This window comes from Oryza glaberrima, chromosome 1, assembly GCF_000147395.1.
Source record: "Oryza glaberrima chromosome 1, OglaRS2, whole genome shotgun sequence".
Classification (NCBI taxonomy): Eukaryota; Viridiplantae; Streptophyta; class Magnoliopsida; order Poales; family Poaceae; genus Oryza; species Oryza glaberrima.
In genome coordinates, this window is record NC_068326.1 from 8,874,517 (window position 1) to 8,896,903 (window position 22,387).

General features: G+C 45.2%; 5 protein-coding genes across 5 annotated transcripts; 2 read left to right on the plus strand and 3 right to left on the minus strand.

The window, feature by feature from the left end:
- Positions 1-1,541: 1,541 nt before the first annotated feature.
- On the plus strand, positions 1,542-2,489 carry LOC127760485 (embryonic protein DC-8-like). The gene is made up of 2 exons (XM_052284754.1): positions 1,542-1,960; positions 2,066-2,489. The coding sequence occupies exons 1-2, from the start codon at positions 1,542-1,544 to the stop codon at positions 2,370-2,372; spliced, it is 726 nt and encodes a 241-aa protein (XP_052140714.1). The 3' UTR covers positions 2,373-2,489.
- Positions 2,490-3,822: 1,333 nt separating this feature from the next.
- Positions 3,823-6,030, minus strand: LOC127763021 (presenilin-like protein At1g08700). Its single transcript, XM_052287592.1, has one exon. The coding sequence runs from the start codon at positions 5,941-5,943 to the stop codon at positions 4,507-4,509; it is 1,437 nt and encodes a 478-aa protein (XP_052143552.1). The 5' UTR covers positions 5,944-6,030; the 3' UTR covers positions 3,823-4,506.
- A 512-nt stretch (positions 6,031-6,542) lies between these two features.
- On the minus strand, positions 6,543-11,137 carry LOC127762639 (histidine biosynthesis bifunctional protein hisIE, chloroplastic). The gene is made up of 5 exons (XM_052287139.1): positions 10,863-11,137; positions 9,485-9,730; positions 9,301-9,396; positions 9,077-9,228; positions 6,543-6,925 (listed from the first exon to the last, which is right to left on the minus strand). The coding sequence occupies exons 1-5, from the start codon at positions 11,091-11,093 to the stop codon at positions 6,724-6,726; spliced, it is 927 nt and encodes a 308-aa protein (XP_052143099.1). The 5' UTR covers positions 11,094-11,137; the 3' UTR covers positions 6,543-6,723.
- Positions 11,138-11,885: 748 nt separating this feature from the next.
- On the plus strand, positions 11,886-13,695 carry LOC127775062 (E3 ubiquitin-protein ligase SIRP1-like). The gene is made up of 2 exons (XM_052301379.1): positions 11,886-12,045; positions 12,468-13,695. The coding sequence occupies exon 2, from the start codon at positions 12,540-12,542 to the stop codon at positions 13,527-13,529; it is 990 nt and encodes a 329-aa protein (XP_052157339.1). The 5' UTR covers positions 11,886-12,045; positions 12,468-12,539; the 3' UTR covers positions 13,530-13,695.
- A 2,263-nt stretch (positions 13,696-15,958) lies between these two features.
- On the minus strand, positions 15,959-21,248 carry LOC127775053 (pyruvate kinase, cytosolic isozyme). Its single transcript, XM_052301368.1, has 3 exons — positions 20,836-21,248; positions 17,101-17,562; positions 15,959-17,027 (listed from the first exon to the last, which is right to left on the minus strand). The coding sequence occupies exons 1-3, from the start codon at positions 21,088-21,090 to the stop codon at positions 16,212-16,214; spliced, it is 1,533 nt and encodes a 510-aa protein (XP_052157328.1). The 5' UTR covers positions 21,091-21,248; the 3' UTR covers positions 15,959-16,211.
- Positions 21,249-22,387: the final 1,139 nt, after the last annotated feature.

Genomic DNA, 22,387 nt, shown 5'->3' on the forward strand with positions numbered 1-22,387 from the left:
CCTCAAGACGAGAAACATTTTGTAGGGTGTTTAAGATGCTAGAAGGATAGGGAGTTGCCAATTAGTCACAATCTGAAAAAGCTAAATTTCTTAGCTTGCTGCTACTAGTTTGTTTTTTACACTATATAAATACTTATTTCAAAACCAGGAATAAAAATCAAGATCGAGAACTGGTAGCTGACGGATGTTCCTTAAATATAACATATTTGGCGTGTTTCTGAAGATAATGCCAGCAGCATTGCGCAAAAAATTCAAAATGCTAAGGAATATATTTACAGTTTGGTTAATTATATCAATGCCATTATAAATTTATCAGTTTTGAAAAATACCACTACTATCACATAATTAAAATCATGTGCTGCAAAACATCAAAATTCCACATTATACGTCTAAAACACATTATGAATCGTTTTGTGACTACTCTATTTTTTATGGACTAAAATAAAACCGTCTCTTACAACTCAAAGAACAACAACACTATCCTTCCTCCTGCCAACTCCACAATTTGATGCTTTAGTTCTAATCAAAATTTTCAATCTAACATTTGAAATCGCTACCACAACAAACTGCTGCCACTTCACCATTCATAATTCGTGTACAAAATAATTGAATGAATATCATATACAAAAACTACATAGGAAAAAAAGAGAAAAATAATTGGGTGGTGGAGGAGCCAGGTCGCCGTTCACGACCATTGGCATCGCTTGTCGGCATGGAGGGGTCGCCGTCCACGACCGCTCAAGTCGGCTAGCTGGCACTCATTGCCAGCACCAGCACCATTAGCTTGGTGCTCATCGGCGCCTAGACTGCGCATCGTAGCTGTCGAACGCGTCGTCCTAGACCTTGCCGCCTCCACCAGTGCTAGGTCTGCTCATGTTGAGCTCGCCGTCGCCAGAACCGACTTTGCGCAACCTAGATCGAAACTTCATCGTTACCGTGCGCAGCCACTGCATATGCTTGTGTCGAGAGCAAGCTTTGTATTTAGCTAGTCGTCACTTGCCGCCGGCGTCGTCGCAGCTGATTGGCGCTCCCCATGTTGGCAAGATTAGGTGATCGATTTAGTTATGGTCGTTGGATTTGAGGTTAGAGTTAAAAGGAGACATAAAAATACAGTAGGAAAGAAAAATTCAAAACGCGTATATGGATCAAATTATATAAATTGTAAAGATATTTTTTAAAACAAATGATTTTTTCAATTTGCAATGGCAATGATCCCATTAACCCCCTCCCCCGCATTGAGGAAGAAGCGAACACACTCCATGCGCCCCCGCAGCACACGTATGCATGGTACGTGTCCGCCGGCGTCACACGCGGCGTGCAGCGCGACGCCCGCGGCGCATCTCGGCGGCCGCCCGCGCCGCCGCCTCATCCATCTCCAGAGGATTCCTCCGATCCTCTCGCCGCCCTCCTTTTTATCCCCCACCCCCCTCCTCCTCCTCCTCCTCTTCATCCTCCAAGAAGCAGAGAGCGAAGCAAGCTCGAATCGATTTCCAACCCAGAGGATTTGATTAGCTTTGACGCAGACCAAGATCATCTGATCAATGGCGTCCATGCAGAAGAGCCGCGAGGAGCGCGCGGAGGCGGCGGCGCACAGGGCGGCCGACGAGCTCCACGCCGCCAGGCGGGACGAGCCTGGCGGCGGCGGAGGCGGCATGCTGGGCACCGTGCAGGAGAGCGCGCGGTCCCTCCTCGGCGCCGTCCGCGACAAGATCCCCGGGCCCGGCAGCGGCGGCGCTGGCGCAGGCGCAGCCGCCGGGGAGGGGAAGGCCGCCGAGGCGAAGGGCTTCGCGGCGGACAAGGCGGAGGGCGCGCGGCGCGCGCTCGCGGGATCCGCGGCGGCGAGGAAGGGCGAGACGGACGAGTCCGCGTGGCAGCACGGGGAGGACGTGCGGCGGCGCGCCGCGGAGAAGGCCGAGGAGGCGCGGCGGCGGAGCGAGCCTCAGCCGTCGTCGGAGGAGAAGTAGCCGTCGCCTCGGCTCGCCGCCATTTCTCTCTCTGTTCTTGAAAGCTTCTTCCTACTCGGCTCACCTGACCGGAGTCCGGGACGTGTCGTGCTCGTGCGCAGGGGGAGGTCGGCGACGGAGAACATCTACGGGTCGGCGGCGAGCGCGGCGGAGGCGTTCAGGCAGAAGATGACGATGCCGGAGGACGTGGTGGAGCAGAAGCGCGCCGAGGCTGCCGCCGGCGGGAACAAGGGAACAGCCGCCGCGACGGCGACGGCGACGAACACCGGCGGGGAGGCGGCGGCGGAGGAGGTGATGATGCGGGTGAAGGCGGCGGACCAGATGACGGGGCAGGCGTTCAACGACGTGGGCAAGATGGGGGAGGAGGGCACCGGCATGGCGGCCGGAGATGGTGGGCGCCGCCGCTGAGATCGCCGGAGCCGACCGCGCGGCGCCACGCCACGGTGTTTTTGCTCGTCGCGTTTTGTACTAATCTCAGTATAATCTGTAATGTAAATATGTAATGCGGCAGTTAAAAGTAATAAAATATCCCCTAATCACTTGTCCAAAGCAGAGAACAGTTTGCTATCCCCTCACTCTCCCTCCTTACGGACGGTCTAGTATCTCAATTAATCTCTCGTCTAATTCACAATGCATGAAACTATTTAAAACCCAAAACATGAATCTATTTAAAACTCAAAAACATATGACGAATCTATTTAAAGCCCAAAACCCAAAACATATGAATAACAGATGAAAAATAACATATGAAGTACGAAAATACTTGTCTTTTGTTTTTAATTTTTATCATTCGTCTTATTTAAAAAATTATAAAAAATATTATAGAATTATTATTTATTATAGAATTATTATTTATTTTATTTGTGACTTACTTTATTACTAAAATGCTAATTTTTTAAGTAAGGTAAAACGTTTACAAGAAAAAATCGAAATCGACCACTATTTTTTTTTTTTTTTTTTGGGACGGAAGTAGTAACAATTATCGGAAAACCACTCACATTCATTTCTTCGTTATGCATGCTACGAAGTCCACCATAGTTCATGATAGCCATGTAAATGTTATACAGCACACAAGATGTCAGAATCAATCAGCCAATCGAGTTTGAAAAGAGGGACTGTGCAAATGCAACACTGCAAAGAATTGGAGAGGTGCATCAAGATTCAAGGCACATCTGCACACAGCCTACACAAGGCCTCAATTCAGCTACACAAAAACATCCTGAAATTTGATCGATGTTACTTACACCTGATCGGCGGCCAAGCAATTTATTTACCCATTCATCGGTGACAGGACCTGCGTTAATTTTGTCAACAGTGAAAGAAACATCATCTCCACGATTATGTACCACAATGTCACGTATCAACATATCCGTTGAAGAAAAAAAGACTAACCAAAAGCACGAAGCAGTTTTGCTACGATGTAGGAGTACTATTATTATCGTCTTGCGAACAAACACAAACCTCCCAGCAGCAGGTGTAATTCAGTTTTGACAAAACGGTGTGCAGGCAAACACATACTACAATGCAAGGAAAGGAACCGTATGCAACACTAAAACTGCTATCAAGAAACAATCGGCAGATCTCATTTCTGAACCTCTCTTTAGCTTCACTATTTCCTCATGAGCTCCAAAAGTTTCTAGTTTGTGAAGATATAAGCTCCAAGATGTAAAAATGCCACTGCCATACCTTCCCCTGAAAGTATCAAAATATGCTCATACAACTCAGGATTTTCATTAATGAATGATGAATCTTCTCAGCCGTTCTGTACATGTACTGATTAATTCTGTTAGAGATTAGAGAAGCTTAAAAAATGCATTTTCCACAAGTCAAACTTGCCAAAGGCTAAGCACTGAAGTATGAAGTTGTCAAAATGCTTAGGCTCACCTGCACAGAAATATGTTGGGTTCTGAAATCAAATACACATGAAACATCAGGTTTCTGATTATTTTTGCTTCAAAAATCACAAATTGGGTGTACTAAAAGAACAACTAAAGAATGGCGAAGTGGCAAATCCTAGAGCAACATCTACTAAAGGATGGCAAATTCAATTAGTCCTGAACAGTGCCAAATCCAATAGTTTCCATTTAGTGTATCTGCAATACTGAAGAGTACTAAGAATAATAGAAAGTTCTGATCTTAAGTTTAGCTCCAATTCACTAAATTAAGCTTATGGGAGGAATAAGAATATTAATTTGACTTCAGGTTGGTAAAAAGTATGATGAATAAGTGATTACTTGACCTCTGATCTTAGTGAGAGCAACCCAAAATATCAGTCAAAGAGTAATCAAGAGAACATGAAACGAAAATCTTTCTTCTCAAATGTCATGTCATGTTGATAGAACCATACAACAAGGCATGTAACTAGTCGATCCCTGAGACTACCTTAAGAGCCTAAGGTCTTGAACTTGTAACAACATTTCCTAATGATAAATACATATGACTGCTCTACGAAGTGACCAACAAAAATACCAGTCACTGAAAAAAAATGCCAATCATTTCCTCTTTCTTGTTTCACATATGTAAAATGGCAATAGCAGATTAATCAGAACATCACCAAGTTGGTTGAAGAGCCAACGACGAACGGCTCCATCAGCAACCGAGTCAAGAAGTAGAATGTGACACCCAGCAAGATGGAGATCGGGAGTGCAGGCAATGCATGCTTGCATATTGACAGCAAGATAAGGGTGCAGCCAAGCCCAGCAATGATGGCAAGGTAGCACGCATACACCGTCATCAGATCATACATCGCAGCCCTCCCCACAAGCACGCTGTAGAAGATAAAATCACCAAGTCCCAGTTTGATGCCCCTGGTGGACTCGAACATCTCGAACTCCATACCAGAGTCTGAAGAAGAGCTTTCTCTGTGCTCCTCATTAGGGGCTGCATTGTTGGCAGATGCCGCTGATACCAATGGCACTGTCTCTCCTTCCTCGTGCTGCTCAATCTGAATCACAGCATGCTGTGAACTCCCACCCTGATTCGATGAATGCCCTGATACCGATACCGCCATCGGCGCCTCCCTTTCGAGGTTCCTCTCACGAATGCTTGATCGGCTACCACCAACATCCCTCATTTCCACCACGGCGCGGCTCGAATCATCCTCCTGCTCTACTCTGTCATACTGATTTCCACCCGATCGACCGGGATCGGCCACCGGCTGCATCTCAACTGATCCCATGGCCGAAGCGTAGGAGGAAGAACCGGAAGCCGGCCCAACCGTCGGCCTCGACTCGTAGACGAGCGCAGGGAGCTCATCGTCCCTGGATGAGGCGAGCTCCACAAGCATCCTGAGAGGACCCCGCGGCGCGAGCACGGCGACGAGGTCATACAGGGCGAGCGCGATGAGCATGATCCAGGTGGTCCACTCGGGCAGCCTGGAGAGCCAGGCGGCGACGATGACGGCGAGGGCGACCATGTAGCCCTGGCGCACGACGATGGGGACCGCGGAGGCGAAGACGGAGAGGACGCCGACGGCGGAGGCGTTGAAGAGGAGCACGAGCGCGGTGGCGGCGTCGAGCGGGGCGCCGAGGCGGCGGAGGACGGCGGCGGCGATGGCGCCGCCCATGGAGAAGAGGACGAAGAAGGCGGAGAAGCGCATGTAGTTCTTGAGGAAGCCCGTGCAGCGGTAGTAGTAGAGCGCGACGAGGACGAAGGTGACGACGGCGACGAGGGCGACGAAGACGGCGGCGTCGAGGAGCGCGCCGACGAGCTTCTGCCCCGGGGTGTCGGTGGGGCTCTCGAGGTAGACGAGCGTCGCGGCGGTGACCGGCGGCGGCGGCTGCGCGGCGGCCGCGGCGGACCCCGGGGCGGAGGGCGGCGCGAGGAGGGAGATGAGGAGCACGACCAGCGCCATGCAGATGGAGACCGGCGACATCACCGCGAGCACCTCCGCGCCGAGGCCGTCGAGGACGGTCGCCGCCGTGGAGGTGGTCGCCCCCGGCGCCGGCGCCGGATCCGGCGAGCCGGCGGCGGGATCCATGCGGCGGCGGCGGCGGAGGAGGAGGAGACGGGGGGATTTGGGGATTTCTCTGTCTCGTCTCGGAGTCGGGAGTCCGACCGGGGTCAGAGTTCTCGGGGTATTTTCGGGCGGCTCACGCGTTTGTGTAAATTCGCGCGAAATTTCTCAAATTTACGGGCATTTTCTTTCTTATGGAACTGACTGCTCGATTTTTTTTTAATCTATTGCAGGGAATTTGTTTGCACGCTGTTTTTTATTTTTGTCCGTTTCCTTTAATTTGCTACTACTTGGCTGTGAACATCTCCGAGGCGATGTAACAAATTCGTTGAATTTCAAATGAAATTCAGCGCAAACCGATCTGCTTAGGAGAGCTTCAGATTTCGGATGACAAAATTCGAACAAATTTGTGAACACTGCTTAACTAATACAGTTAATAAAAGTGTAGTATACTAACGACTTGTATGTGTAGCATTTTCCCCAGATTCCTGTTGAGATTGAACTTTGCACGGCGTTGAAATAAGAGCAGCGGTTTCACAACATAGCTAAAAAAAGATCATCAAATCAGGAAGATGCTTTACTTATGAGCTGATTTTATTATTTTATTGGCGACAGCAAGAACAGCACTGCAAATTCCAGACATGTATTTGCTCAGTGTCTTATTGGAGAACAATTAAAGCATAATCACAATTCACAACCTTCGGTCTAATTAAGAAGACCAAACTACTCAATGGTACACACTTGGCACCAATGCCGATACGACATAAGCAAACTGGTAAACCCATCCACTCTGTGAGTAATATGCTAAGATTTGTTGCGACTGGCCTTCTCCTCAATACCAGACTGCGAGAATCGCTTCCTGAGGACCTCCAAGACCTGTTCCATCCTCACGCCCTTGACCCTAAGCAGCACCATCGCGTGGTATAGCAAATCACCCATCTCACTGATTGTGCGGCTCTCGTCCTCGTTCTCAAGCAGTGTTTGGTTTAGCTCTCCAGCTTCTTCGCTGGAAAATATGAAAAACCAAATCAGTATGTATGTCAAATATATGGGCATTCACATTGAGAGAGGGATAGGGAAAAGGCGAAAGAACGACGGCAATATAATACAAGGTACACAATATGTATGTCAATTGCTTTCACAACGCACATCGATCATCATATTGTACATGCTAACAGATAAACTCTGAAAGAGAGGCCAAATGATTAACAACATATGGTGCATGAGACGCATTAATGGCTATAAGAGTATGTTCTTTTGCTATATGATGATTAAGAGGATTCCTTTACCTTGATCAAATGCTGAATACTTCAAACAGGTTGACGATGATGAATTTTATTATCTAGTCGAGCCCGGAACCGTATCCTCTGACATTACACACTAATGTCACAGTGTGACATTCTTGAATCCAGACCATCCAAACTAAATCAATGGCTATAGATTAATTGGCATACAAGTAATCAAATTAATTAGCAGATTATGTAGTTAAACATTACCATACTTAATGAGTAGGAAATTTTTTTAGCACTAAAGTAGTCCCTTCATGTTCAGTAACATGAGCCCACCAACTTGTAGATTAAGAGAATTGTCTTTTTCTGATGGAAGATGTGGCAACACAAAGAAAATTGATGCACGAGATTTATTCCTTAACAGGTTCATATGCTAATCATTGCGTCTAACAGGTAAGAGCAAGTTTAATAGTATAGCCAACTACTAGCTCCAATTCATCTATAGCCAATCTAATAACTCATTTATACAATAGTTACATACTACACTATTAATATTTGGTCCCGCCTGTCATACACACACCGTGCTATAGCTGGCTACAAATCTGTAGCCCACTACCCTTCTCTCTCCTCATTTATCTTCTTAAAATATGTTTGCAGCTGGCTTATAGCCTGCTATTGTACCTGCTCTAAGTTAAACCTAATTATCGACATGTGCTTGTTACTTGCCTGAATTTGCCTGAATTTGTTTAACTACATAATCTACTAATTAGTTTGATTAATTGCATGCCAAAAAATCTATGACCTTTGATTTAGAATGGATGGTGTGGATGGAGGGGGAATGTCACACGGTGACATTAGTGTGTAATGTTAGAGGATACGGTTCCGTCGAGCCCACCCCCAAGATGCCTTTTAAACCTTTGTTGATCCATATTAACGAAATCTTAAAATGGTATCCCCTGAATGGTGTTCAAGCCTAAGGCTATATCAAAAGTTCAAAACTGAGGTATTAGGATCTAATTTTATATCCAACAGTCATACCCTAAGAACAAGTTAAGTGTATTAGGCTCCCATTTGACCATTTCCAAATGCTGATGAAAAAGTCCGAGAAAAAATGTTGCAACCAGTAATAATTTTATCAACTTCAGTTGTTTGCAAGATGATGTTTTTTTTTCTTGACAGGTGAATAGGGAGAATATACAAGGGACCAGAAGAATATGCAAGACCTCACCAAGGGCAGAAAAGGAAGAAATCTAACCCAGCAAGTTGTGTCCTAAAATTATTTCCCGTTCGATATGATGTAGAATGACACCTTCCCTAAACAGGATTTCATTGCAATAACATTTTGAACGGTTCTATTTTCATGTTGTGCTATTGTAAAAAGGTAGATTCTTCTAGTAGACCACCATAAAAATGCTTGTCAATTTGTCACTGTAGCGCATGGTATCAAAACTTTTGCTCCAGAACTAACAGTGTCTTCTTCAACATCTGTGACCAAGTAAAGATCACATGTGTACTATGTTCACCATAGAAACTACTTCCAGTATGTTTTATGTTGATAACTTGAAAGTATATCACAGAAACTGACATGGTTTTATCTCAAAAGACAAGAAACTAAAAACGAGGTTAAGACCAGAGGGAGTACACAATATTAATAGTATCACATAATGTCCTGCAAGCTCATAATGTTTAACAAAAACCATGGATAAAGAATAACTGTGAACTGTCTTGGATATTGAACAAGCATACATAACAGCACATCAATTAACTAACCAATCGGCATACCCAATAGTGATGACTGAACTAGAATATGAGAATTAATGACAGGGAATAATGCAATGTTTTGTCCTGAGCCATGCATAATATGCTTATTTATTTAATGTTTGGACCATTAGTTTTATAGACGAATTTTGAAATATAACATCACATACCTTATTTTTGAGCAAAGCAGCCGGTTATCAAGTATTAGTTTTTTTGTCCATGATGGCTTGCCACTTCCTTCAGTAACTATCTCTTCCTTCCGTCTACTAATTGTATCTTCAAGTGAGTACAGAGTTGAGACAACCTGCCTATCTTGATTGGGCTGTGAAGGAGTCTCATAGTTAAATTATATGTAAAGGTTCATTTACAGAAAGGGTAACCCAAGAACAGATACCTTCGAACCTTGTAGAGCATCATAGACTGAAGTATAGTAACAAGTCTCTGCCCCTGTATGGCAAGTAGGCCCATCTGGCTTCCCAAGGTATATTATCTATGTTTCAGGAAAAAAAAACAAACAACCCAATTAGCAGTTAGTATCCACTGAAGCAAAAGTAAGCATCGTGACAAGCAAGGCTTACAGAATCACGGTCACAGTCCAAGAAAATGTCATGCACATTGATGAAATTCATTGATGTCTCCCCTTTTGTCCACAATGAAGACCGTGAACGGCTATAGAATGTAGCTTTCCTGGTTGATATAGTTGTTGCAAGGGCTTCTTTGTTGGCAAAACCCTGCATGAGAATGGCTCCAGTATCCACATTTTGGGCAATAGCAACAGCCAAGCCTTTACTGTCCCACTTCACACTGTCTAGTATTGCTTTGACCTAAAATTCGTCCAGAATGAAAATAAAATTTAGGTAAGATATGATATAACTAAGCAAACCAGTCACATACAGTACATGATGATTAAAATTGTATTGCATCTTAAGAAAGTTTATTTGTGAAAAATGTTTCTTCAGATCCATGCAAAAACTGGCAGTCTCATATTCTGTCTTAGTTCCTCTAGAACCTAGAACAAACTAGCTCCATAGCACTGTGAAAGTTATAGTTCAGCGAAAGTCTATGGAAGGCAAATCTGCTAAAATACCCAATAGTCATCAAACAGTCACGGAATGGAAAACACTGCATCTATGTCAATTCATTTAGAAGCTAGTTTAAATTCATGAGACCATGGCAAATATTTGCTTTACTAAAGTAAATGCCTCCCATCAAGAGCAACCAAGATATGTATAAGAACATAGTTAAGAAACTAGGGTGTATTAATATTAAAATACAGAACAAACATGCACTGCAAACTAAGAAACACGTCATCATATTCCCCCAAAATACAAAAGTATATTTAACACATAGAAGGTACTGAAGTAGTCATCTGATAATTGTGCATTTTAGAATAATCCCTGCTAAAAAACAGTTAATTGAGATTCTGATAGAATGGGTAGGACAGTAGGTGACATGACAGGGCCATTCGATGTTTCATATCTACAAGTTGATAAAAGGGCCCAGGATGATGAATTGCATGCCCTTCAGTGGCTGAATCCTTGTTAGTGCATACATCAACGTAGCTACGCATCACTCCAAAAATGAACTGCCATTGTGCCTCTAATCAGCTTGCCCACGGGTCTTATACTAACAGCATCGTTCTATCAATAACTAGCGTGATATACTACCATCTGCAAAGATTTGCAGCAACAAAATAAGCTTAGCTCAAAGCAAGAAATCCCCAACTCTGCGGCACAAGAAATCCAGCATACTCTTCTATCTCTACATGAACAACAATAAAAGCCTCACGCTACACAGCACTACAGCGGTGAACCCTCATCTAGGAATTCCGACGAACATGTGGCGGCTGTCATTCTCGTCTGTCTTTAGAGCACCAAAGGAGAGGCACATCCACCCTGAAACGCTTCCGGCAACCTCTCGCCGAGAACCGATAGGGATAGTGGTGCAGAGACCAACCTTAGGATCGACGGCGACCTCTCCCGGCGTGGTACCAGCCGAGCGCGCCGCGACGGAGGCAGCCGGGAACGGCCGCCGCCAACCCGGTGCCGCCGCCGCCGCCGCCGCCACGCCAGCGCATCTTCCGGAACCTCCTCCGCCGACGCGGAGGAGGAGGAGAGCGCGGACCCCCGGTGACGCGGCGGCGGCGGAGGAGGAGACGGGGGCGCGGGGAAGCGGAGGCGCCGCCATCGGAAGCAGCAGCAGCAGCGCAGAGAGGGTGACGGGGGCGATGTCGTGCGCGATGGACGCGTCAGCGTCACCTCGCGATATTCCGGCCCACTATATCTGGACCAACTCAGGCCCAGCCTAAACCGGCCCGTAATACGGCCCATGTTAGCCTGCTTTAGGCCCGTTATTAAGGTTGGGTACGTAGATAGAACTATTAGCGTATGATTAATTAAGTTTTAATTAAAATAAACCGAAAATAGATTTATTTATATTTTAAAGTAAGTTATATATGCCTTTTTTTTAACCAAAAGTCAAGATAAAATATGTGTCTTATTTATAGTACATTAATGCAACAATTAGTGGTAGATATCATACGAGGGTTTATGCTTTTGACGAAAACCGATCGAAAACAGTGAAAAAATTTTAGGTTCAAAGCGGGATGAAAGCAAATTGGAAGTGAAATTTTTAATGGTTTTTAAGAATTCATAATACGTTTGATCGAAATTTGGTAAATATCGCTGTACTTCAATTAAAAAGGTGAACCGGCTCGGAGCGCACGCATTGCTTTTTTTAAGGAATCATAATAATGTCATCAGCACATGATTAAATCTATTAGAGAATAAATGGGAAATAATCTTTTAGAAAAAAAAAGCATATTTCTTTTCGTCGCTTTTATGTTCCTTTTCATGATCTATTTCTGGGTTGGATGAAAGCGAAATGGCACCACCACTGAAACTTTTTTCACGGGAGAAAAGAGCATAGAGAAAAATCAACAAGAAATTGTTGGGGAGTTTAAAATTAGGATGACAGAGCATCCTAGGCAATAATTAAGCAGGCAAAAGCCCTCTTTAATAACTGCCTAAAAAATGTGTTGGATTAGGAGGTCATCACTGTAATAATAAAGAGGAGGCTGGTGGAGAGCCCCTCCCTCTCTGGCCCTGATCTCCTCCCCCTCTCACTTGCCCTGCCCAAGGTGACCATCTCTTTTTTTTTTTTGATTGATTGACTGATTTGGTTGATGATTTCCTCTGATTTTGTGTTCTTTCTCCTTCGATCGGTTCTGTCAAGAGCGTGTTCAGAGGAATTTAGGGTTGCAGTTGTTCTGTTTGGTGCAAAGATTTGTGGTTGCTCGGTTGGTTTCTTGATCGTATCCTAATTTCGTTTGCGGCCTTGTTGAACATGTTGTTAGAATCTTCTGTTCTTGGTGTTAATTTGTGGTTGCCGTTCTTGTTTTTTTTTTTGTTCCTGGTTGGATCTGAGTGGTTCTTGTTTCTTGTTGATGGAACTTTGTTCTTGATTTGGGGATCTGAGTGCCTTTCGATGATGGAAAGGAAAAGGAAAAAGAAATCGTGCATTGGGTTTTGATCTCTCGGTTTGTTGAATCCTTCGTCGCAGCCCAAGAGAGGAATCCAAGCTGCTGCATTGACGGCGGCGGCGGCGGCGGCGGCGGCGAGGAGATCGGGAGCAATGGCGGAGGAGGCGGCGGCAGGCGGGCTGTACTACTGCCACATGTGCGCTTCGACGGTGAGCGCCGTGGCGGCGGCGGAGGGGGAGGTGGAGATCAAGTGCCCGTACTGCCACAGCGGCTTCGTCGAGGAGATCGAGTCCGCGCGCGGCGCCGCCACCGGCGGCGGCGGCGCGATCTCCTCCGTCTGGGCCCCCATCATCGACGGCATGGTTGGCGGCGGCGGCGGCGACGCCGTCCGCCGCCACCGCCGCAGCCGTCGCCTCGCGGACGCCGCCGGCGCGGACGACGGCTACTACCGCGACCTGGCCCTCCTCGACTTCTCCGAGAGCCGGCGGCGCACCGCCGCGCTGCTGCTGCTCATGCAGGAGTTTCGGGAGCGCCAGCTCCAGCGCCTCGAGTCCGCCACCGCCACGATCTCCGCCGCCGCGGCCGAGGCCGGCGCCGTCGTCGGGACCTCGAGAGACGCGGAGGGCGTGGCGCTGGCCGACTACTTCCTCGGCCCCGGCCTGGACGCCCTGATGCAGCGGCTGGGCGACGGCGACGCGGGGCGGCAGGGCACGCTCCCGGCCAAGAAGGAGGCCGTGGAGTCCATGCCGACGGTGGAGGTGGCCGCCGGGGGCGACTGCGACTCCGCCTGCGCCGTCTGCCTCGAGGACTACGCCGCCGGCGAGCGCGCCACGGAGATGCCGTGCCGGCACAGGTTCCACGCCAAGTGCATCGTGCCGTGGCTCAAGATGCACAGCTCCTGCCCCGTCTGCCGCTTCCAGCTCCCCACCGACGACGACGACGACTCCTCCAAGTCCGCACGCGGCGGCGCCGCCCACGCCGGCGGCGGCCGGCGGTTGTCCCAGCCGGCGCCGCGGATCGACGGGGGAGGCCTGGGCAGGTTGCCGGCCGTGATGCAGGAGCTCAGGAGCATCCTCTCCCAGCCGTCGCCGGCGTCGACTTCCGGCAGCAGCTCGCACGCGCAGCAGCACAGCGACGAGTGATGACGACTCAGGATGGTCGCCGGTCACCGGTCACCGGCGGTGCTGCTGCTCCGGCGACCGGCGGAGGAGCTCATGGTTTTGCAACTTTGACAATGTACATAATCCGGGGTTCGTCGTCGCTGTGGTGACTGGCTTTGGTGCCAATGGAACTTCATTTTTCCTCGTCTCCCCTTTCTTTAGCAATCATCTTGTGATATATCCCATGATTTTAATATACAATTTGCGTTCGGCGGAAAATGGAGTATATTAACTCTGCATGATGCTAATCAAGTTCAAGGTTGCACCGGTGTCCTGAACACAAATACTAGTACCGTTCAAAAAAAAAAACAAACCAACCTCGTGTTAAAGATGCGATACATCATATGTCCATATGTCACATCGTAGTATGAGATTTGCCTTTTTTATTTGGAGTACTCCCTCCATTCTATTTTAAGGGCGTTTACAAATTACCAAGGTGGCGTTCAGCCTCGCACCCAAAAACCGAATATTCGGTGCCACATCGGCAATTCGCGCGGAATCCTCAAGAACGCGGAGCAAGTTTTGGCTACGAGTTCCTCGTCGCAGCCGGCGGGACCCACACATGCCAGAGGAGAGAGGGAGAGAGGAGCGAGGAGGGGAGGGCGGGGCCGACCGGGAGAAAGGAGCGGCGGCTCCGGCCGCGCCGCCCCCTGATCTGTGCCGGCCAGGGCTCGCCAGCCGCCCCGCCCCTCGATCTGCGCCAGCTGGGGCTCGCCGCCGCTCCGACGCTTCACTCGGCTCCGCGCGAGGATGAGCTCGCCACCGCCCCGCCGCGCTCCACTCGCTCGCTGCTTGGGCCGCCCAGCCGTCGCTCCGGTCGCCGCCTTGTTGATTCCGTCGGTGGGGAGGAGTTTATGGTTCAGTGACTTTCTTTGGTAGGAACGAAGACTAGAGGATAGAGAGAGGGTAAATGGAAAGTAAAAGGGAATAAAGATTGGTGGCCCCACTTAAAAAAAATCTGCACTGTGGAGTATTGTTCTTGGGCGTTCTCCTGCACAAGTGGCATACGAGGCTCCTCAAATTTTGATGACGCACTGCTACTGCCCTAAGTGCAACCATAAATTTCCGTGCTAAATTTTGATCGTCCGTCTTATTTGAAATTTTTTTATAATTAATATTTTTGTTTTTTGAGATGATAAAACATGAATAGTATTTTATGTTTTCAATTTTTTTCAAAATTTTTTTTAAATAAGATGGACGGTTAAGGTTAGACGCGAAAAACCATAGCTACACTTAAAATAGGACAGATGGCTACACTTAAAATAAGACGGAGGGAGTACAAGTTTCAGCTTACGAGGAAGAATGTTGTTTGAAATGCTCATTTGATGCTATGCAATGCCATACTGTAGTAATTCAGTTAGAAATATGAAAATGTTACTAACTTCAACAAACTCCTTCTGTTCCGATAAAAATTCAATTCTAAAGATATCCAAATTCATCCTCGGAATTGGATTTTTTTTTTCAGGACTACATCCATATACAGAGGATGGCAGACCAAAAAAAAAAGACAAATCAGTGGTAGCAGCTAAAGTAATCCAAAAGCAACTTGCTAGCATAAGTATTCAACTCCATATACTGGTTCATTTTGTCAAGAACGCAATTCATCCTATGAGGCATGCATTCAACTTCCCAGTTGCCTCACTTTTCTTTGGAGATCTTTAACTCCCCAGTTCATTCTGATTGCAGTAGCTTCCCAGGTTTTTTTTTTTTTTTTTTTTTTTGGCGGGGAGCAGTAGCTTCCCAGTTGCCCCACTTTTCTTTGGAGATCTTTAACACCCCAATTCATTCTGATTGCAGTAGCTAGGGATAAAAATGGAGCTGAGGATAAAAACAGGATGAATACAGATAGATAATGTTTATACCATATTCGTTTTTATTTTTTCTAGATTAAAAAATAATATGAATAGCTCAGATAAAAAGATACAAAATATCTTGAATACAAGTATAATCGAATATGATCGTACGCAAATATCAAAACAAAAATTTCTCAAAACATGAAAACCACCTAAACTTCTAATAAAAACAAATACCATCACATAAACACAAAATAAGCTTGTTTTATATAAAAAAGTTTGATCATAAATTATAAACAATGCCTAATTAAGTCCAACATGTAAAAAATGAGATGTTTCACGCCTTCAACAGATATCCAAATAACACTGTTCTATCCATTTGGAGCAGTTTCTGCTCCGAACGGATAGAAACTATCCACTCCATTTTATATCCCTACAAGTACTGCTCCGAACGGATGAAACTATCCACTCCATTTTATATCACAAGAAGTAGTGGACGGAAACTATCAACTCCATTTCATATCCCTAGCAGTAACCAGTCAAGCAGAACCCCAAACCATATTCATCATAACGAAACGAATTCAAGAAATGCATTTCAGCCAAGAAAACAGAACAGAATAGAACTAACAAATTACGTAACGGCTGTCAAGTTTAATACTAGTAGCAGCAGAGGCAGCGAAATAAGCTGCGGTAGCAATAACGAATTTAACTGTTTCAATGGTTAACCCATGAACAGCAAACACCGAAGGTGCACCTGAATGCAAATGCCACTATCATGGCAACAAAAGCTATAGATATGCGTGGTAAGTAAGAATCCCCCAGCAAAAATTTTCCTCCGAGCAAAATGGTGTGGATTAACTGCCGTCTGCCACTAGTTCGCTGTCAGGAGCTTGATGACAGATGCAGTTCCGATCCGGTGGAGGGCGACGACGGACTCACCGGAGTTGCAGAGCCCCATCGCCTTGGCGTTGCTGATGGCGAACCCGAGAGCTTCTTCAGTGGCTTCGTTGTCGAAGGCCTTGGCAGTGGCTGCACTCAGCATCGGGATCACTCCCCTGACGATGAGGCTGTGCCGCGCAGGAGCTTCGTCGCTGCAGGTCCAGTCGAAGGAGTCGGTCTGTTTCAGCTCAGGAACCACGACGGACAGAATCGGCATGGATGGCCTGTACTTGGCCACCAGCCTAGCAGTTGTTCCTCCCCTAGTCAGGACCAAGATGAGCGCCGCCTTGGCAGAGTTCGCTGTACGCACAGCTGATGATGCAAGGCTCTCCAATGGGCTCATGGGAATTGGAGCTGATGCGGTAATGGACTTGAAAACAGCGGCATGGTCGACGCATGACTCCGCTTGCAGGCAGATCTTGGCCATGGTCCGCACAGCCAGATCCGGGTAAGCCCCAGCAGCTGTCTCACCACTGAGCATGACACAGTCAGTGCCATCAAGAACTGCATTGGCAACATCAGTCGCTTCTGCTCTAGTAGGGCGGGGAGACTTGATCATAGATTCCAACATCTGGGTTGCAGTCACAACTGGCTTGCCCTGAATATTGCACTTGAAAATCATCACCTTCTGTGCATAAAAGATCTTCTCTATCGGAATTTCCATTCCCAAATCACCTCTTGCAACCATAAAAGCATCAGATTGTGCCAGGATATCATCAAAGTTAGCCACTCCCTCTTGATTCTCAACCTGAAAATTCAATAGATTAAAATCTTTGCAAAGTGCAGCTTAGAAGTGCAATACTCAAAAGAGAATGTTATACCTTTGACATCAGCATTATTGACTTTGCATGCTTCCCAAGCACCTTCCTGACCTCTACAAGGTCTGAGCCTTTACGAACAAAAGACAGAGCAATCATGTCAATCTTGTTTGGGACACCCCATTTAAGAATATCCTCCTTGTCCTTCTCAGTAAGTGTCGGGAGATCAACAATAACTCCTGGAAGGTTAACATTCTTCCTCTCACCAAGCATAGCAGTGTTCTCACAACGGCAGCGAACCAAGCCTTGCTCTTTATCACAGTGAAGGACAGTAAGAGTGATGGTGCCATCAGCACATAATATTACACTGCCTGGCTTCAGATCCACCGCTAGCTTCTTGTAGCTCATTGATATCATGTTGTCATCACCCTTTATGCTATAATCAGTTGAAACTGTGATTTCTTGACCCTTCTTCAACTGTACGGGTTTTCCATCTTTCAGAAATCCAGTTCGGATCTCTGGCCCCTGTATTTTAAGCAAATCCAATATCTGATAAGTACACATTTTTATACAACAATAGTTATACATTAAACAAGCAATTTCAACAATACTTCTCTAGAAAAGGAATTCAGGAGATTGAATGTTGTTTCATAATTTCATTAGTCACAGGACTCATGGAGAAATAAATAATTGCTGTTACCCTCGTGAAATTATATATATTAAAGGCAGGGGATGCTACGATTCATGCAGATAGAAACAAAAACATTTTGCGTGTACTTGTAGTATCTGCACAAAGCACAGCGTGTTCAAGGTATTTATTTGTAAACACCAACTAACGTTGTTACAACATCTTAACCCCTCAAGTACAAGTCCACATAACCAAATGTACGTATTCATAGAAGAACACTACATCTTAAAGAAAAAAAAAACAAAGCAAAGGCAGATAATGGCAAAACAACCAAAATATTGAAATATGCCCTAATAATGCATCCCATAAATTCAGACTCATGTTTTAACTTCAACTAATAGTTCATACTCTTCAGAGTCGATCAACTGAAGATTATACCGTTAGCATTGTATTTTTACTTTACATTCTTTTTAGACTAATACCCATATAACAGGAAGACAGGAAACCGCTGCTGCAAAAAGAATGGGAGCATAAATCAAGCCAGTAGTCATAGTCAAAATAAATGGAATTCCTGAGGGTAGTCACAGGAAGGAATAAGAATTTCTTAAGGGCTATACTATGCAGCATAATTGATAGTATACTGACAGAAGAGAAGATGCTGAAATGAAATAACCCAATATCCACAAAATAAATGCTGTTCACTAAACGCAATTAACACGGCTTTTCTTTTTTCATTGTGAGAGCGACTGTCTCAAATGCAACATGCATTTCCATCGCAAATATTAACGCTGCGTAGAAACCAGGATGAAAAGAAAATTTTCCCTACAAGTATCTATGAAGAAAAAATGTAAGATGATTTGACAATTGACATCCTGTCTATTTTACAAGCACTAGTCTCCACCCTATTGTTCACTAGGGTGGACAGAATCTCTTATTATTGGTATATATACAGATAAAACTGAAAGGAAACTTGTCCCATCTCAAACTCTGGACAGAAATAAGAACTACAAATTCAACTAGACAAGAACAAGGGAAAAATATGTTATCATGCAGATCTGGAGTTCTGGACAGCTACAACCTACAAGAGTTCCTCGAATCCAAGAACAAATACGATTATCGTTGTCAGTGCAGGTCCATGGGACAAGCTTGTTTGGTGGTGGATGGAAGACAGCATATGAGGTTGTTCTTCAGTTGGTCACCCAAGGTAATGCAGAATCAGTTCTGATGCTTCTAATTTAAACAATAAGCTACTTCTACCAATCTCAAATATCAAGCTCATGATCATCTATATCAGTGAAAAGTGGTGTGGGTCGGATGGGTGAGGAGCTGGAGGTGCGTGGATCACATCACGTGCTATGTGATATAGATAGTGTACAATATCACATCTCTATTCCTAAGCACAAGACACTTGCTAGGTTTGGCACTCCCTGAGTTAATAAAAGGAGGCCATCATTTCGAATTTCCAAACATACGTACAATACATAAAATCAGAAACTCTCCATGGAGTAGGGTTAACCTTTTAAGCTTCTAGATTCTAAGAGACCTCAAGCCTCTGATAGTCTGATACTACAAAGATGCTGAAGTCATTTTTCATCAGCTACTGAGAGAAGACCAACTTTTCCAAATATGGCCTTGAAGATAAACCTAACTTGATATAGCATAATAACAGAAATATTTATACATAATAACGACAGCAAGCCCATAAGAAGCAGTTCCTTTCCCAGCAGATTAGCAGGGATCAAATCACTTAATTTGCATCTCCTAAATAAACTGAACCAACTCTGGAAAAGTTGGGAAGCGTGTACTGGCCCGCAACTGCGTGTTCGGGAATATATGAAAAATATGGAAAATAACGTACAGGTTTAATGCCATTGAGAAATCCTGAACAAAGTCTTTCAGAAAATTGGTCATGTACCACACAAATCTTATCATCGTCTAAGCTAAAGATTGGAAGTCCTCAAAACAACATAACTAATTCTCCCTTTACGACCATTTTCCAGAGTTATAACATACAGTCCAAATTAATCCAGAGCGCTAAACTCCACTAATTGAAAAACTGGCCACTTAGAGCAAGTTTAATAGTATAGCCAACTACTGGCTCTAAACCATCTATAACCAATTTAATATCCAATTCATATAATAGTTACCTATAAACATATACTACAATATTAATACATGGTCCCACCTATCATACACACATTGTGTCTTGGAGCTGGCTACATATCTGTAGCCCGGTGCTCCTCTCTCTCCTATTTTATCTTCTCAATATGTGTTTATAGCTAGCTTATAGCCTACTATTTTACCTGCTCTTAGCACCAGGTGAAAATACAGATCAAAACAAAAATAAACTTCACTAACAATGGACCCGCCAAATGAAGAAAGACGAGAAGAACAGAGGACCACAGCCAACAGTGGGAGGAAATGGACAAACAACACGCTAAGCGAGCACCAATTTGTACCAGTTCAGGAGCTAATTCAACGTTAATGTTCCATCCAATCCACAGAATCCGCACGCGGAATGACGCAATCCAACTAACTATCCAATCTACTACAAGCCAAAAACGCGGACAAATCGAATACCCAGATCTTCAGAAACTCGTATGCATCGCTCATCCATCGTCAGCGTTTCTTGCCGCTTCTAACGCGTCGGTGGCGGGCAAATCAATCCATCCACAGTACGAAAAGTACTACTACCAACATCCACAAACAGCCAAACGTACCTGATTTTGAGCCAACAAAACATGACTGATATTGTCTTTTGACCAGCAGAATAGTCAGGGGGTGAGAACCCAAGAATCAGGGACGAGCAACGGCCTACTGTGAAAACGACCGCACAAAAGTCTTGAAGAAAATAAAAGGTGGCCAAAATTCACACCCCAAGAACGAAATCACGCGCCTGAAAAGTTGGCAAGAACAGATAGATAGATAGATCGATCGATCGTTCGTCTAAAATGCACCGGAATCATCGGATCAAACATGGACCAAATCTCTTTCTACCCTAATCTCCCTCTACATATTTCAAAGGATGTTCCCAAGCGCATAGATGAAACTTCTCTCTCTTTTTTGAAAACCTTAAATTGCGGATCAAGAACAATAGATCAAGAAGAGAAAAAATTAAACCGAGAGATCGAGGAGGGAGGCAGGGAGGGGATTGGAGACACGAATGGGACCTTGGTGTCGAGCATAACGGCGCAGAGGATGCCGGTGCTCTCCATGGCGGCGCGGAGGTTGTCGAGCGTCTCCTGGTGGTACTCGTGGGATCCGTGGGAGAAGTTGAAGCGCGCGACGCACATCCCGGCGCGGAGCAGCCGCCCGATCATCTCCACCGACCTCGACGCCGGCCCCAGCGTGCACACGATCTTCGTCTTGGGCCTCCGCCGCATCACCCCCGCGGCTCCCTCCTGCTGCTCCTCCATCACCGCCATCCTCCTCCTCCTCCTCGCTCTCGCTGGATCTCCCCCTCGACTTGGTAGGCGGCGGCGGCGGCGGCGGAGGCGGAGATGGAGGTGGTGTGGTTTCCTCTTTCTTCTTCTTGGTCTCCAAGAATGGAGGCGAGATGGGGGAAGGGTTAAATAAATAAATAGGGTTGGGCGAGGTGAAATTGGAAAGGGAACCAATGGGTGGGGAGATGCGGATGCGGCGGTGCGGTGGGTTGGGTTGGGTCCAACGGGAAAGGCCTCCACAATGTCGGTCAAAACCGTGGGGAGGTGTGGGCCGGGGACTGACAGGTGGGACCACCCCGGGGTGTGGGTGGGGGCTGGTAAAAAGACCTCCAGGAATAGGATGTTTCTTGACGGGAGGGCATATTTGCCCAGTTGTCCATCCATGCTGATGCTGGGGGGGCGGTGGATACAACCAAGGTTGTCTGTCAGCATCGGCATAGATTCGTTTTGCTTAAAGTAATATCGTATCGTATGGTCGTATTATAGTATCGGGATATTATGAGATTTTCTTTTTTTAAGTTTAATTAACATTTATATTAATTATATATAGCTATTCTATATAAAAAAAAGTAGTAATGATATATGTCATGCAAATAGAGACATTTATCAAGAGAAATCATGTTGGTTTTGATATATTTAACTGATTTTCATATAAATTTGAGCATATTTAGTTACATTATTTTCAAACCATGTTATTTTAAATAATATTTTATAGTATCGTAGGGATTGTAGAATCAGGATACCACCTAAGATTTCGTAGGATCGTGTAGTAATGAATAGTAGGATCGAGATACTATAAAAATTAGGATACTAGATGGGATCGGTATCATAGTATCGTAAGATACTAGGATACGAATCGGGATACTGACAACCTTGGATACAACTGGATGCCGTTCAATCTCCTCTTTTGGAGATATTTTCAGCGCATGTCGAGAAAAGTAATTAATATATAATTAATTAATTATTATTAATTATAAACTTAAAAAGTATTTATTTAATTTTTTTAAAGCAATATATATATATATATATGAATTTTTCAAAAAAAATATCATTTAACAGTTTGAAAAGCGTGCAAACCAAAAACAAGAAAAATTAAAGTTTGAAGTTGAAGAAAACTTGGCTTTGTGTTATTTTGTTTGATAGAATGTTTAAATATATTTTGCATTAATTTCAAAATATTAAAATGAACCAGGATATGATGTTTCTAATCACCTAGGTTAGTAGTACATTTTAGAACGGAGGGAGTAATACCTTTTATGTCCATTCGAGCACGTAAAAT